The sequence below is a fragment of the Cupressus sempervirens genome, chromosome 3 (genome assembly GCF_028749045.1).
Source record: "Cupressus sempervirens isolate cs-2001-9-10 chromosome 3, ASM2874904v1, whole genome shotgun sequence".
Lineage (NCBI taxonomy): Eukaryota > Viridiplantae > Streptophyta > Pinopsida > Cupressales > Cupressaceae > Cupressus > Cupressus sempervirens.
This window is the reverse complement of record NC_143120.1, coordinates 907,413,087-907,429,493: the sequence shown is the minus strand read 5'-3', so window position 1 is coordinate 907,429,493 and position 16,407 is coordinate 907,413,087. Positions and strand designations below refer to the sequence as shown.

Sequence of the window (16,407 nt, the reverse complement as noted above, 5' to 3'; positions counted from 1 at the left end):
CGCTAGAGAGTATAAGTACCTAAATCCAAATTAGTAGTATCCACATCCCCAGAAAAGAGAACATATGATACTTCAAATAAAAGATGTAATCGCCCTTTGAACAGACTCTGCAATATCTTGCCTTGGAGACTCCACAACTTCAAAGTCAGAGTCATTTGAATCCCTCCCATTAGGTCGACCCAAGAGAAGAACACTTAAATCCTTAGCCTTCAAAGACTGATCATCAAGGCTTGAAAAAGAAGAAGAAAGTTGAAAGGGCTCTTATTCTTCATCAATACAACATCACAACTGAATATGAGATCTGTATCTACATCAATTAGCAGATATGCTTTGTGGTTATCATTGTAGCTTGGCATTTGGAATCCAAACATAAGCGGAAGAACCAAAGACCTTCAAATGACTAAATCTAGGCTGCCTTCCAATGCAAGATTCCTTTGAAGTCATCTTATTAGCAACCTGTGTGGAAGACCCGTTCAGAAGATAAATTGTAGCGTAGACTACTTCTGCCCAAAATTTATCGAACCATTTATGTACTCCAACATAGAGCGAACCATTTCAATGATTCTATGGTTTCTCTACTCAACAACATTGCTCGATTTAGGGGTGCAAGGTGTGGTAAATTGATGCTTAATGTCATGTGTCGCGAAACACTGTGAATGTTCAGCATAAGAGCAAAGAGGATTGAGTTCTATTGCTTCCTCTTGTGCCTAGTTGATCTACCCTCTATAAGTTCATCATCATGCAAATCACAATTCTAACTATATATTCTACCCTTTATCCTAAGCCCAACCTTAAAGATGGCATCAAATCGTGCTTCCTAACCCTTAGTTATTCCACCATATTCTCTAAAGTGCACCACTTAAGGTTCTTCTTCCACGGGACATCCTCTATCCAAGGCAAATCACATATGCATATGTTGACATCATCAAAATATTCTAACACATAAGGATTATACTAGTTCTAAATCTCACATGCCAACATTATAGGGACTATAGTAATTGCCATGGTGTCAATCAGATGGAGATTATGTTAATCTCTCATACCAACACTACAATCTCATCTAGTCATTCATACGAGGTTGCACTAATCTCTCACACTAGCACAACAACCATTCATACAAGTTTGTACTAACCTCCCACACTGGCACTATAAGGTTCCATTTATCCCATATTTGTCATTCATATAGAGACGATCCCTTCATTGGCACGTAGCTATTCATCTAGAGATGAGCGCAGTCCCTATCATTATGTGAATTTCCATTATTAAATATATATAAACCTTAAATATCATTTTGAATGTATATATAGTTCAAATGGTATTACATAAATAAAAACACACCCACACATATAAAGAAAACTTTGAATATACAACATGCCTTATATGCATGCCTTTATGATGCCTTTACCACCTTTTAGAGTTGTCTAGCTTCTCACGTTAAATATATGCCAAGAGGTATGTGATTATATCTCTTTTGTTACCTTGTTATATTTTCTCCTTTTAATAAAATTCTTCTTCTTTTCTTATTCAATACTAATTTATAACTTGTGTTTCATTTGTCATCTATGTCCTCCCAAAAAATCACAACCATTCGTAATGAAAATCCTTTCGAAAAGTCACAACACTTAATAATGACAAACATTTTGAAGAGTCAAACACTTCATAATTACAATATTTTCAAAGAGTCGCAACCATTCATAATTACAACCTTTTCGAAGAGTCGCGTCCTTTCATCATTACAACCTTGTGAAAAAGTCAACTAATTGTTTTCTTCTCATTCTTTTCTTCTTCTATGTATCCTTCTTTTACTCCTATCTTCTCTTCTTCTTCCCTTCTCTTTAAAATGAACTCTCCTCCCTTTTATATCTTAACTTCAAGAAGTCACATCTCTTTATTACAAATCCCTTGACTTTTCATTAGATTTAGTTAATGTATATTACACTATACTAAATTGTTTATTTTGTGTTCATTATCATCTAGTATTAAATCATATTTAAAAAGGTAACATACTTTCTACAATATTCTCTCTTGTATTTTATTTTATTTATTTATTCATTTATTGTAATTTTATTATTATTAAATATTATTGTATAGATAATAGATTTAATATATTTAATTATTATTTCTTATTTTCATGACTCTATTATCATTATATATTTAATAATATAATATTATCTAATTGTTATTAAAATTTTATCTTAAAACGGGGACATCACATTACGCTAGAGAATAGACATACCAACATTCAAATTAGTATCATTGTCATCTAAAGTGCCACAAATGAAGTCATCTCAATGCATATCAAAAATTGCTTGAGGAAAGTAGGGTGGTGCAATACCATGCCTAGGGAACTTCAAACTAAAGTCATCTAAATCCCTCTCATTAGGTGGACCCAAGGGAAGAACACTTAAATCCTTAAGCTTCAAAGATTAATCATCAAGGCTCAAAACAAGAGAAGAAAGTTGAAAGGGCTCTCATTCTTCATCAAATACAACGTCACGATCGAATATGAGACAATTGGTGTCTACATCAATAAGAAACTATGCTTTGTGGTTATCATTGTAGCCTATGAACATCAGTTTTGGCTCTTGGAATCAAGTTTCGTGCACTTGGCATTTAGAGTCCAAACATAAGCAGCAGAGTTAGACCTTCAAATGACTAGTTTTAGGCTTCCTTCCCAGGCATGCTTCCTTTGAAGTTGTCTGATTAGCAACCTATGTAGGAGACCTATTCATAAGATTAATGTCATGTGTTGCACAAAAATCAAAGAAATGAGAACAAAATTCCCCTCAATTATTAGACCTAAGAGTGACAATTTGACAATTGTACACTTTTTCCACTAAGGCATAAAACTTTTGAAACATGGCAAATAGCTCTAATTTTTTTTTCAGATACTATACCCACATTCATCTACAAAAATCATATAGAAACATAAAATACCTTGATCCGGTGACTGAATGAGTGTTCATTAATCCACAAACATCTGCATGAACCATCTGCAAAACCTTGGATGCTCTCCAAGTGTTAACATCTCAAAATAGAGTTTGATGTTGCTTTCCAACCTAACAAGCACCACAAACTCCGTGATTCTAAACTTGAATCTCAGGCAACTAAGAACCAGACTTTGTTGAGCCAACTAACAGAGATAGGGAATATTCAGATGCCCATATTGTTGATACCAAAGATTGTTGATGGAAGAAATTTTGGCTGCCATGGTGTGCCTCTTGAGTTTATAAATATTACGATCCTCAAGTCCAACAACAATTGTAGTCAAATCTCCCCATCTGCAAAATCTTGGATGCTCTCCAAGTGTCACCATACCAAAATAGTGTTTGTTGTTGCTTTCCAACCTAACAAGCACCACAAACTCCATGATTCTAAAATTGAATCTTAGTCAACTAAGAACCAGACTTTGTTGAGCCAAGTAAAAGAGATAGGGAATATTCAAATGCACATATTGTTGATGCTAGAGATTGCTGATGGAAGAACTTTTGGCTGCCATGGTGTGCCTCCTAAGTCTATAAATATTACAATCCTCAAGTCCAACAACAACTGGTACTAGTCTCCCCATCAACAATATTGAACTCGCGTGAACTAAAGACTACATCCAGCTATGGAAAATGACGCATTATTTGACTAAGTGACAATAGATTGACCTTTATACCTAGCACAAAGCATACATTGAGAAATATCAAGTTTCTCTCAACCAATGTGATCTAAATGTTGCCCTTTCCAACAACAGTATACTCTAGCCTCCTCCGAAGATCATTGAATCAGTAAAATGTGTGTATTTTGTAAATCAATTTGGGTGATGTGTGAAATGCTGAGAGGCACCAAAGTCAATGTACCAAGCAAATGACTTCACATGATCGTATGGGCACTTGGCCATGTATGCACAAAAGGCAAACTCCTATTCAAAATTCACAACATAGGCCTTCTACTGAGAGCTTCCCTGTCTAGATTGCTTAGATAAAAATCATTTCTTGCAATCATATGGCCATACTTAGGACAATAATTGCATTGAATACTCTTCTTAGGATTCTTCTGAGACTTACCTAGTCCCTTATGTTGCAAGGACTTGGTCCTTGTCTAAGGGTTTTGTTGTGAAAGCTTGTTCGGTAGGGGAAGTGGATGTGTTGGACCCAAATTGTTGTTTCCATCGATCTTGCTATAGAAACTTGTTGAAAAGAATAGGAAATTAAAGAGATTAGATTTCCATAGCTCATATTTAATCATTTACTTTTGCTTATGGATTCAACTGTGTAATTTTTTGCCATCAACATTTCAGATCACACTCAATGATCCTTAGTTCTCTCTTATAGCTTCTTCATTCTGATGAAGGATCAAGGAGTGTGATCTAAAACATTGATGGCGAAAAATTGCACATAGTTGAATGGAGAAGCAAAAGTAAATGAGACTAGGGAATTAAAGAGATCAAATTTCCACAATGCATAACTAATCTTTTACTTTTTTTAATTGGATTCAATTATGTGCATTTTTTTATCATCAACTTTTGGGATCACACTTGGTGATCCTTATTTCTCTCTAGTAGCTCTTTCATCCTAATGATGAATCATGGAGTCTGATTTGAAACATTGATGGTAAAAGTTTGCACATAGTTAAATCCAGAAGCAAAAGTAAATGAGATTTGGAAACTTAATATCCACACTGGTGGAATTAATTTTAAGTACCTCAATGATATGCTCAAATTTACATGGCAAACTCTTCAATGTAATGACTACCATGTCCTCCCATTCCATCATATCACCAATAGCCTCCATTTGATCGCAAATTTTCTCAATCTTCATCCATCATGATAAAAAATAGTTGGTGCTTGAGAAAGAACAGCCCTTATCTAAGGTCTCATGGAGATCATTCAAGTACTTCCAGATCTTTGCAGTTTTCTTGTCTGACGGCACTTGTGGCAACTGATCATTGGTGTCAGATAGTTTGATGAGCATCACCGCTTCACAATTGCGCTCATCATATGTGTCCTGGTCTTTTCTAGTTGTTGTAGTTTGAGTTGTAGCCAAAAAGACTGCATCAAGACGTAGATACTCAAAGCTAGCCAACATGCATTGTTTCCACATGTTGCAGTTGCAGCTGTTGAACTTTTGATTGTGTTCCAGCATTATGTTGGTCAAAGATGTCATCATTATCATTGAGGTCAAACAAGTCAACCTTGTGAAGGCACAAAAATCAAGACAGTAGCTACTGACCAAAGCATAGAAACAGTCCGGCTCAAAACCCTGGCACACATTTTGGAGAATGGATCCCAATGCAGAGACGGTTGCAGAGAAACCCCTAATCTTAATACCAAAAAATCAGTCAGAAAAATAAAAAACCAATCAGTCAAAAAAATAAAAACCGTAGGTCACAGGCTGTTAGAATTGAAGTGTAGAAACCCTAGTCATGAGAAGTTTGAGCAAAAAAACTTCAATTGGGATAGCTCAAAACGCGGGCTTAGAGGATATAGAAAACCAAACTTCTGCAAATAGCTACAGGTTGCAAAGAGGAGCTGTTGAACAAACAAAAAAGGGCTACTAAGGGCATCCACGAACACAAGCAAAGTCCCACGGGCTAAAGAACCCAACATGTCACACAAGAAAAAATGTGAAAGTAACCAGGTCGTAGGTTGAAAGTAGACTTGGACAAATGTGACTCATGGGCTGCAAGACTACAAAAGTGCGAGCTCCTGACAGAAGACAATGTGCCTTCATCTGCCTTCCCAGCAGTGGAACTGACCAAGAATATAAGCTAAATTATAGATGCTGAAGAAAAGAACAAGAAGTTTTAAAAAATTAAAAAGATGGGGTTGGAATCTGTCTATTAGAGCTCCATGTGAAATATTGCTGGTACTTTTGGTTGAGATTAATATACAACATTATTGAGTATGCGACATGTCACTAATAGTAATTAATCTGTGATCCATCTTTTTTAACCTGACTCTATGTTTGCTTTGTCAGGCTATGATGACTTGATATTTTGTATGTTTTCTGATGATCGATGCTCTTCGAATCATGTTTGTAAACTCTCTACAACCCTTTATGAAAAAAAGTATTGACAGAAGTATGTTTATCCAGTTGATTGAAACCATAATTAAAATACAAGCTCAAGAAAGAAGAAATACTACAACTGAAATCTTCATCGGCGAATAAACTGATCTCACCTTCCACTCATAAGTTAAACAGTAGAACAATAAACCATATTGTAAACCCGGGAAGGAACAAAACATGGACATAAGTTAACTAGTATGAAGAAAAATATAATTACAATAATGGAAAACGATATTTATATTGTGACTTATTGATATCTGTTATGAACTACACATTTAAAGGGCAATTCATTATTCACTTTAATAACACCAAGAGCTTCTTAAATATAGCTTCAAGAAATATCAATGTGTCATATTATATATATGTAATACCATGCCAGATATTAAAAAGCTAGCAGTCCATATATAGATACTGCAATTCAATAAGGAAATTGACGGGGAAAAAAGTGTTTTAATCAAAATGTGGCCCATTGGCAAAATATCAACTTCAATCTAAGTTTCATATAATTCTCCAACATCTCTATCTGGTATGCCATCATAAAAGTGTTATAATTTACCATCGTCTATTTAAGAAAAAAAATATATCTCCCAGAAAATGCTAATAAAGCCACAATTACCTGCAATTTTGTCAAGCGGGTATGAAGTACACCCATAAATGCATTATGTTCCTGCATAAGGTCTTCAATAGCACCACTGTCATCACCAACAGTGCAGTCCTGCTCAGAAGGCCCGTAGCTTCCTCTCTGCCTTAATCACAAATCAATATTAGAGTTTAAGCAGAAAAAGTCTGGATCTCAATATATGTCACAAGATAGCGCATCTCAGATGAAGAATAGAAAATCTAAACAATTATTGTTAACAGAATGAGTGTAAGCAATTGTTGACTTTCATGTTTTAATAGTATATGTATTATCCAAATTGGGGATAAAATTTACATACAGGGACGAATGAATTCATATCCAACCCCACAGATGGGGTGGAATAATTACTGGGCAATACATGTGCATCTGTAATATTTTCTCTCTGTCGCTTTTCCCAGCTAGCAGCTATAGCACGTGCACGCCCAGGTTCAACTACTGATATATATGCAAGCACTGCATCAGCTTATCAACAAACCATGTCTACAAATACACAGAATAGACATCAAGAGAAAACAGCGAGCAAATATTATCAAAGCTAACCTTTTTTATTACCTCTTTTCGAAAATTCAACTCCTGCTGTTTGTTGTACTCCCTGGGTTAGGCTGCCATTGTCTACAATGTGACAAAAAAAGGTTGAATTTTGCAATCAAAATACTAGTTATAAATAATAAACAAAATTACTATTTTTTCTGAAACTCTTCAGGCATAAAAACATACTCCACAATAGATGGAAAACATTTATAACAAGGTAGCTTCAAACTTGAACTTAGGGAAAACAAAAATATCAAAATATATAATAAATTCAATGACTGGATTTAATATCTTGCATCTAAAAAAAAGGGCATCCTCCGTAGATATGCATTACACTCACATGCACAAACATCATTTTCCTAACAGATAATTTCTTCCTATAGAAACACTCCTCACAGACATGACCACAAATTAGACAAAACAGAAAACAAACCAAAACACCAAATATATACACCAACTTAGGCAAAATTTCTATATGAGTAATGAATAACCCTTGTTGGTTTCATCTGGCTCTGTAGGTCCCTGAATATAACCCAACTGATATCATTAGGTTTCTGTAAAGGCCTCCTCAAGGATTATTGTGGTGTTCTGCGAATTCCTGTGTATACTTTGCTCAAGTTATATCAGAAATGGTTCTGGCTACTCATTAAAAATTATCTCACTTTGATTCAATGTAAAAATTTGTAACCGAAATGAAGAACAAATGCTTTTCAGCCAGCCTTTCAACTGGATATTTGCAGATACATCACTAACTCCAAGGAAAGAAAACAAGCAAAGCTTATTAATTTATTAAATGTTTTAAGTTTCTTCATTCACATGTTCATGGACAGGTTAGGTTGGTCATCCTTCTAAGACTGAATGTGCATGTAACGGGTGTTGAGAAGGAAACAAGATGTCAGATACAAACCAAATCAGTGGGGTGGAAAGGTTAAGTCCAAATAAACAGGCCATCGAAAGTTGCATTAATAAGGTGGTCTCATTGATGATCCTGTGCATGTGCACCATTGATCTTTCACTCAACATACAGATGATTACAGATAATAAATGGGGGACCCTACAGTTTGTAAGGGAAAGCTTTTGATTGGCTATTCACAATTTTGTAAGAATGGTAAAACATCTTGGAAGATGAACCAGTGACAGCTATTGATCTTTGAAAGTGTTACCCCAAGTTTCTGAGGACAAGCAGGCAGCAGAAAGGGGAATGAGTTTCCGAGACAACAATTTTTTTGCCAATTTTGGGACGGCACGGTGATGGCTCTATAACAATAGGGAAAATTAAAATATGTCGAGAAATTTATAATATTCATATGAAAACATGGATAAAGTATGCACTTATACATAATAGAACCTTAAAATATAAGAATTAGGAGAACTCATATGTTAAATTTGTGTTACTGAGAGAGTCAAAGTCAATGTTTCTCTAGAAGTCAAAGTCAGAGCCCCCTAGGCATCCCCTGTCCACGGGACATTTCTGGGACAGGGATGGCTGAAAAACTACACGGGGCATTTCTCCAAGCAAAATTGATCTTAGACAAAAAAGAAGAATGGTGCGAGTCCACATCAACCAAAAAGTCCTACTTCAGAAGGCAGGGCCATTTGACAACCTGTTCAAACTTTGCAAAAAGTAAATGAAAGTCAATTAGTAAATACATGAAGAAAAGTATAGCCAATCTATTTGATCAAGTATTGGGGAATTCTAAAAGATGTTCTTCGCCCTATTGCAATCTAGTTGATCCAAATGTTTCAGTTGTTGTCTAGTGTCACACACACACACACACACACACACAGAGACAGGACCCACAAGTTGAGCTTGGAAAGTGTAAAAAAGATTCAGAAACTTTTGAGGAAAGGTTAAGAACTGTCTGAATACGCAAATGGAGCAAAGCTCAAAAAGGAAGGACCTAAGCCAAGGTGTGCCTTCCTAATCACTTTGCTCCTTAGTTGCTGAATCATGAGACTTTTCAAGTGATTCCAGGTACGAAATGTACTGGAATTGGATTCTGAAACGAATCTCCTTTGTATGGAACTTGCGTTTCTAAATATCAAAAAGTTCAGTGATTCTAGTTTGATCTTTTAGATATTTTCAAGATCTACACTATTGATTAGCAAACTCTGAACTTATCTATCATGAGATTCTAGTCTGCTCTTTTTGATACTGAAAACTGAATTTAAATTAGAATGATATGTTTCAAAATTTGAATTTTGTAATGATTTTGTTTAGCATATGCATTCTGACATTAATTCTATTTTTAAGCTGAATATTTGTACATATATATGTATAGATAAGTAAATGTGTGTGAGTGTGTGTATAATATATATGTATGGATGTGGATATGGATATGTATATGCCTATGTATATATATGAACGTACCGAAAACATACCAAACACCTCAAAAAAAAAAAAAAAACTGTCGTACCAGCATTTCGCACCCACGTATCCGTGCCCTTTCCCAATCCCGATTCAGCAACTTAGCTTTGCTCCCTTCAAAGTTCAATATATCCAAGGCCTTTACTTCATTATTCACCATCACGATGTATCTACGCATCCAGATTGTATTTGGCAAACCAAAGACTAAGCAGAGAAACTGAATTTGCACTTCAAGAATGGGAAATCACAGAGAAATGCATGCTTGTTTGGACAGTGAGTTTGCATCCAATGACTTGTTCTAAGTTTTTAGGTTAACGCTGAGAAAATTTTGGTCAAAAGGGTTTTAGATATAAATTGTATGTTGGATAAATGTAGAGATTTGCTAGTTTTAATTGAGTCAAAATTGAATTGTTGATGGTTGAGAAAGGGTTGGAATGAAGCTTTCAAATTGGATCTATAATTCTGACCCCTCCAATATTTGTACTGAATATCTAGCAAGAATGGTGAGCCATATATCAACTGAATATTTCTAGTGCCCTAGTAAGGAACTGGTTCAGATTTGCAACCAGAAAGATATCAACCTTGAATTCTAATTTGTCTGTTTCCAAATTAGTAATTTAGTTTAATCCATGCCCAATCATACAGAATCCTATGGGTGTAATGTTTAAACATGTAATTCAGTGAAATTGCAACATTGCGTTATAGAAAATGGCACTTAAGAGAGCTGTACAGGACAATATTGCTATTGATGAAATAACATCTCAATTGACTCAAGCAAGGAGGTCAGAAAGGCTAAAGGCTAAGTTACCGGATCATGGAAAAAATCAGGCCAATTTGGGTACGACATCCCAGAATCAGAAACTGTGCAAAATTAGCAGTGTCTTTCCAAATTTAGAAATTTTGTCCCGAAATTTTCCTGAGATTCAGACCTCCAAACAAATCCCTAAATAATAAATCCTAATATTTTTTTCAAAAAAAAGACCCGAAATGTAACCTCCTGAACTTTTCTTTTTGCAGAAGAAAACTATAAATTGAAAGATACAATTTTAAATGCAATGGCATGAGTGAATCCACGACACCTAAGGAAGGACAAGTAAACCTAGACATTCTATGGTCTATAATGTGCCTTGATCAGAGTCTACGCAGAACAGGGATGGTTTGAAAACTAATTTGCTCAGGGACTCTTGCTACGCTCAGGAATAGTTCTTGCCCAGGAATCATAGCTTCTGGTCAAAGTGTTTAAAACCGTAGAAATAACCTCATTCTAATCAAGTTTTTTTGCCAATGAAAACTATAAATTGAAAGATACTATTTTAATGGTTATGGCATTCATGAATCACTGATGCCAAAGGGAGGATGAGTAAACCTAGACATTCTATGGTCTATAGGGCACCTTGATCAGAGTTTCTGGAGATCAGGAATGGTCAGAGAACCAACATGCTGAGAGACTCTAGCTATGTCCAGGAATCATAGCTCCAGGTTAAAGCATTTACTCCTCATATATATATATATATATATATATATATATAAAAGCGTACCTTGCCCCCTGCCCCCAAAAAATGGCCGTACCCACATCATGTATACACGTATCCAATCCCTATCTGGCAACCACAGCTTAAGGGGAAGAAAAGGAGCTGTATCACTAGGTATTATTTAAGGATCTTAGACCTGACAAAAGAGAGCTGTTCAAACTACAGAAGCCAGGAAAAAGAGAGAGAATCTAAACTACCCCGGCCCCTTATATGAAATAAACAATCCTGTGAAGAATTCAAGCATTTTTCTCTGCGTCATGGTTTGCATAAAGTGCAAAAATGGGAGTGAAAATCATCAAAGCTACAAACAAGGAGCAGGATACAAAAGCCACTAGCTTTGGACCACCTCCCTCTGCTACTGAAATAGATTATGGTAACTTTATGATTAAGCCAAAGCAAGTAAAAACAAGCTGTAGTTGCTTTTTCAATGCTTCCATGGAACTCAGTTTAGCATGGATAAGCAAAAAGTTGGACGCAAGACAACCCTAAAAAATGGAACATTATTAACATGACCTCTTGTGGTGTGCTTGATCACTATTGTCATGGTCACCAGCTAGCTGCACACCTCCTTGCACACTAGTTTGCAGCTCATCTAATCAAGCTGCATAGTTGAAAATCGCACAGATATATCCCAAATATTGCTATATATCAGGCGTCACTAGGCCTCTCAATTAAATCATGGTTATACTTGGACCGCTTTTTTCATTTTCACAAGGGGGTTTTTAGATGAAATCGCACCTATTTTCTTAAATAAATCAATCAGACTTTAAACAAAGTCAAACCATGAAAAGTGAAAAACGAAAAAAGTAAAAACCGGAAAGAGTTAAAGACTAAAAATGGACACGAGTCAGTCTTTTTCCATTTTATTTGTTTAGTGAGCCACCATAGTGAGTGACGGCATTCACCGATGGCATTGGTGAGAAATTGTGAAAAGTGAATGGTGATAGATCTGTGAATGACTTTGAGCGACAGGATTCAGTGTTGAGCAACAGTAGAAACAGCATTCATTGCATTCAGGTTTCATTTTTCCTAAATTTATTTTCAACCGCATTATAAAATATATTGCAGTCAAACGTTTACTATATGATAATATATTTTTAAGTGACATCAAAACGGGTATTTGTGATCAGCATGACAGTTGGCTCCAATGTTTAACCAAACAATCTTAAAAGGTGCTTTCTAAGCCACACTGCTTCTTAAGCTGCTACACAAGTTGCAATATATTCAGCTTCTGCAGTGCTTTGTACTACAGAGGTCTGCTTCCTGCTACACCAAGAAATCATGACAGACCCCAAACTTGAGATTAAATTCATTCTGCACCACATACTAACAATCCATTATATATCTTGTTTAGCCATCTCGCCAACCAAATACAATGCATGATGCTTACTTGGGATGACACTCCTATCTTGCACACCTCACAACACCACAGGCTTGTAAGAAGCAAGATCTATAATTTTGTGCTCAATAAGACACCATATAACAGATTCTATGAAAACAATTGTCAAATTTTCCAAAGAAATCATAACAGCAGCCTTCAAACTACTAGATGACCCCTTGAATGGACCGCTTCACACATTATAGTCACTAATTGTTTGACAACAATTTCATTTAAATGAACAAGAAAAAACTACCTTCTATCTCTGAAATCCTCTTTCCTCATGATGTGTTTGATTTTCCAAGCTCAAATTCAATCAATTTCACAATCTACTGAGAGTCTCAGCTATCATAGAAAATAAAAGCAGATACAAACACCAAGAGAATCACAGGCCGACAGTCATCTAGCCACAAAATTCAATAACATGAGAAGCATGTGGGGACAACAACTGATGGTGGCTCATGAAAAAAAAATATCTTTACAATTCACAACATATGCAGACTCTTTTTTGAACTTCTTCTCAGGAATACTTGATATCAGGTCCAATACTCTACACCATTCATCAATGCCATAGCCAACCACTTAGTATCACATAGAGGTCATACTATTTCTATATGACAAGAATTTTTTTTTTAAATGACCAACTGTGAGCGACAATCTTACCAACACACTTCATCTTTACATCTAATATGAATCAGTCAATGCAAAGCTTCTCCCAGTCAAAATGGCTTTGATATTATCACTGATCCATCACTTTCAACAGATCACTTCTGCCTTCTCCAAACTCCTATGGTGCATCGTCTGAGCTCATCCATCCACAGTGGATTTGGACTGTTGACAGAAAATGTCAACAGTGAATGTGTTGCTGGAATCAAAATTGAGCCTCTTCCAGATCAAAGTGTGCAAGTCAATTTGCCATAAAAAAACCCTCCAATATATTAAATGGACTCCAATCTCAATGCCATATTAAGAATAGAAACTCTGATTCTTTCCTCAATCACAGGCACAAATATTATAACTGCTCTGATACCATGTTAATGTTTTATGCCAGAAATGAAGATAAGCAGCAAAGCAAAACAAAACAATAAACAATAAGACAAAGTAATTACCCTGGGAAAACCCTCCAACTTGAGGGAGAAAAGACCGGCCACAAAAAAATATCACTTATATTTAATGAAAGAGCAGAAGACAAATTTACAATTTTGCCAAACACTAGGCCGAACTTCCAGCCCTCATGATAGCACCTATCTAGATATAAATATTATATATACAAACAATCAAAGAATGTCAATCTGTTATCATATAAATTCCTCCTGGAATAGATAACATTGTCTTGACCCTTCATTGTCTTGTCATTACAAAGTGATGACCCTTCGTTGTCTTCACTCTTCATTGCCTTGCCATTATAAAGAAGATGACATTATGTGTTGAGTTAGCTTCAATAATATATATATATATATATATAGGAGATCATTCCAATCATTCAAAAATCACTTATCAAATCAAGCAAACAATCAATCAGCAAACAACTTTATCAAATCAGCATTGGTTGCATCACCATTCACCAGCATCATCAATCATCTAATCAACAATCACTTAATCATCACTCACCAATACCTCAAAAAATTTACACTCAAAGAAATTCATTCAATCTATCAATCATTCAACAACACACAAATGATCAAGACTGATTTATATAGAACTCGGAAAACAACAACAATCTAAAATATTAAGGAAAGTGATTCAAATGCAATATTATTGTATTTACTATTTACTTATAAATCTGTTAGGAAGATGCAGTAGTACTGATCTTCTCATATCAGGAACCCCACCCCAAGTTGGTTTTCTTGTGGGACAAGGGCCCCTATGATTTGGAGGCTCATTCATGCCCTTGGGTTTTGTTGAGGAAGATAATCTCCTAGTATCCTAACAAGAATTTAGTAATATATCAGCTTCTGTATTAAATTGTGAGTAAATTTTACAAGAATCCTTATAATTATACGAATTATAAGATTATTAATTACTTATCTGATTCCCACGGAGCAATCGTATGTGGAATCGATGTGAAACATTTCGTAGGGAGATGCAGCAGTACTAGTCCCCTCAATTAAGTAGCCACCCCAAGCTGGTTTTCTTGTGGGCCAAGGGGTCAAATTGAATTGTATGATTATTCCATGCTCTTGGGCTCAGTTGCGGGGACAGTCCTCAGGCATCCTACTATGCATCCCCATCAAAATCCTAATATGGTTAGTTGTTAACTCTTGATGGGAAAAATAACATTGATGGTGTCTTATTTGTTGATGGAATGAAGCATATTATTTGTTGATGGAATGAAGCATAACTTATTAAGTGTTGGCCAGCTTGTAGACAGGGGTTATCATTTTCAGTTCAAGGATAGAAGATGTACAATCAAAGATCAAACAGAAAACATGAATGCATGTGGTGCAAATACCAGAGGTATGTATTTCAGTTAAATCCAATTGAAGTAAGTTGTTTTGTTGAAAAAAATTATGATTGTTCGTTGTGGCACAAGAGATTTTTTCATGTGAAATTTGATAATACAGTAAGGATTGGTAATCCAAATGAAGACACAGATCTATCTAAGATAGTGAAGCCTACTAACATGATGTGCAAGGAATGTGTGATGGATAAATAGACCAGGAATAGATTTTAGAGAAAGACACACTTAGCTAAAGGAACATTATATCTGGTACATACAAATATGTGTTGTCCTACTAAGACAAGAACACACTATGGTGAGAGATACTTCATTCTTTATGATCATGATTACTCTAGAGCAATGTGAGTTACGTTTCTCAAAGTGAGATATGAGGGCTTTCATAATTTCAAGATCTACAAAATGGAAGTAGAAAATGAATTAGTTTTGAAGATCAAATGTTTAAGGTTAGATAGAGGTAGATAATTCACATCAGACATGTCTAGTGCATACTATGAAGAGCATAGAATTTTTAGGTCAATGTCTGCTTCTAGGACTCCACAGCAGAATGGGGTTGCAAAAAGAAGAAATAGAATAATACTTGACACTGCAATAATTATATTGCTTTAAAGTAAGGTATCTCATGTTCATTGGATAGAAGAAGTTACCACAACAGTCTATACATGGAATAGAGCACAAATCATGCATGATACATGTAAAACTTCATATGAGCTTTGGCTTGCTTATGTATCATCAGTTAAGTATTTTATATAGAGAGAGAGGTATCAACTGTTTCCAACGAAGTTGTTATTGGACTTCAGAGAGAACATAAAAGTATTAGTCTATTTCCTTCTCTTAACAATATGGATTATATTTAAACTATAGCAAACCTATTTATTCACACATTATTTGAACCAACGTGAACACCATGAACTCCTAACAGTTATGTGGCAAATCAATGATGATCCCCGACAGAAGCAACAATTTTCAGTAAAACAGCTCAACAATACTTTAAAGGGATTGATAACATTTGTAGGATTCTAAATAAATTGGAAACCCGCATAAACCATGTGAGGAATAGTGTAACAGATACACTTGCAGCTCTTCAACATGAATACTGTTTACTCTTCCCATTTGAAGGTAATGATACTTTGAGAAATAAATACAAATGGATGCAGAGTTTCCTTTCCTTAGTCCATGTTTTTGGGCAAAGTATCATGGAGTGTGATTTCCCCACTTCTGGAACGGTAAATAGTGCTTTGTATTACCTCACTCACAGTAAAAGTCAGAGACGTCTGTTAACGAAATATCATATATTGCAGAGCCACCTTCAGCAGCTTCACTGCAGTAGCTGTCAGAAGATCTTGCAGTTGACTTTCTAACAGAAGCAGAATGGGCAAAAATGGTTACAGATTTTGCATGAACACACCAACACATCTACATGTATTTATTCATTTATTACTTGGTT

General features: G+C 35.5%; 1 protein-coding gene across 10 annotated transcripts in view; it reads right to left on the bottom strand.

Annotated features, from left to right (window-relative positions):
* LOC149569727 (katanin p80 WD40 repeat-containing subunit B1 homolog KTN80.4-like) overlaps positions 1 to 16,407 on the bottom strand; it is a 75,703-nt gene that overhangs the window by 14,982 nt on the left and 44,314 nt on the right. For 4 of the 10 annotated variants that reach the window (XM_089822449.1, XM_089822451.1, XM_089822453.1 and 1 more), the window contains 3 exons: positions 7,246 to 7,305; positions 6,992 to 7,128; positions 6,670 to 6,795 (listed from right to left, as the gene is read on the bottom strand). In XM_089822449.1, coding sequence (XP_089678575.1) covers positions 6,670 to 6,795; positions 6,992 to 7,128; positions 7,246 to 7,305 — 323 coding nt within the window. Of the gene's footprint in view, positions 1 to 6,669; positions 6,800 to 6,991; positions 7,129 to 7,245; positions 7,306 to 16,407 lie in introns of all 10 variants that reach the window. The other 6 variants (XM_089822452.1, XM_089822454.1, XM_089822456.1 and 3 more) reach the window with 3 other exon arrangements.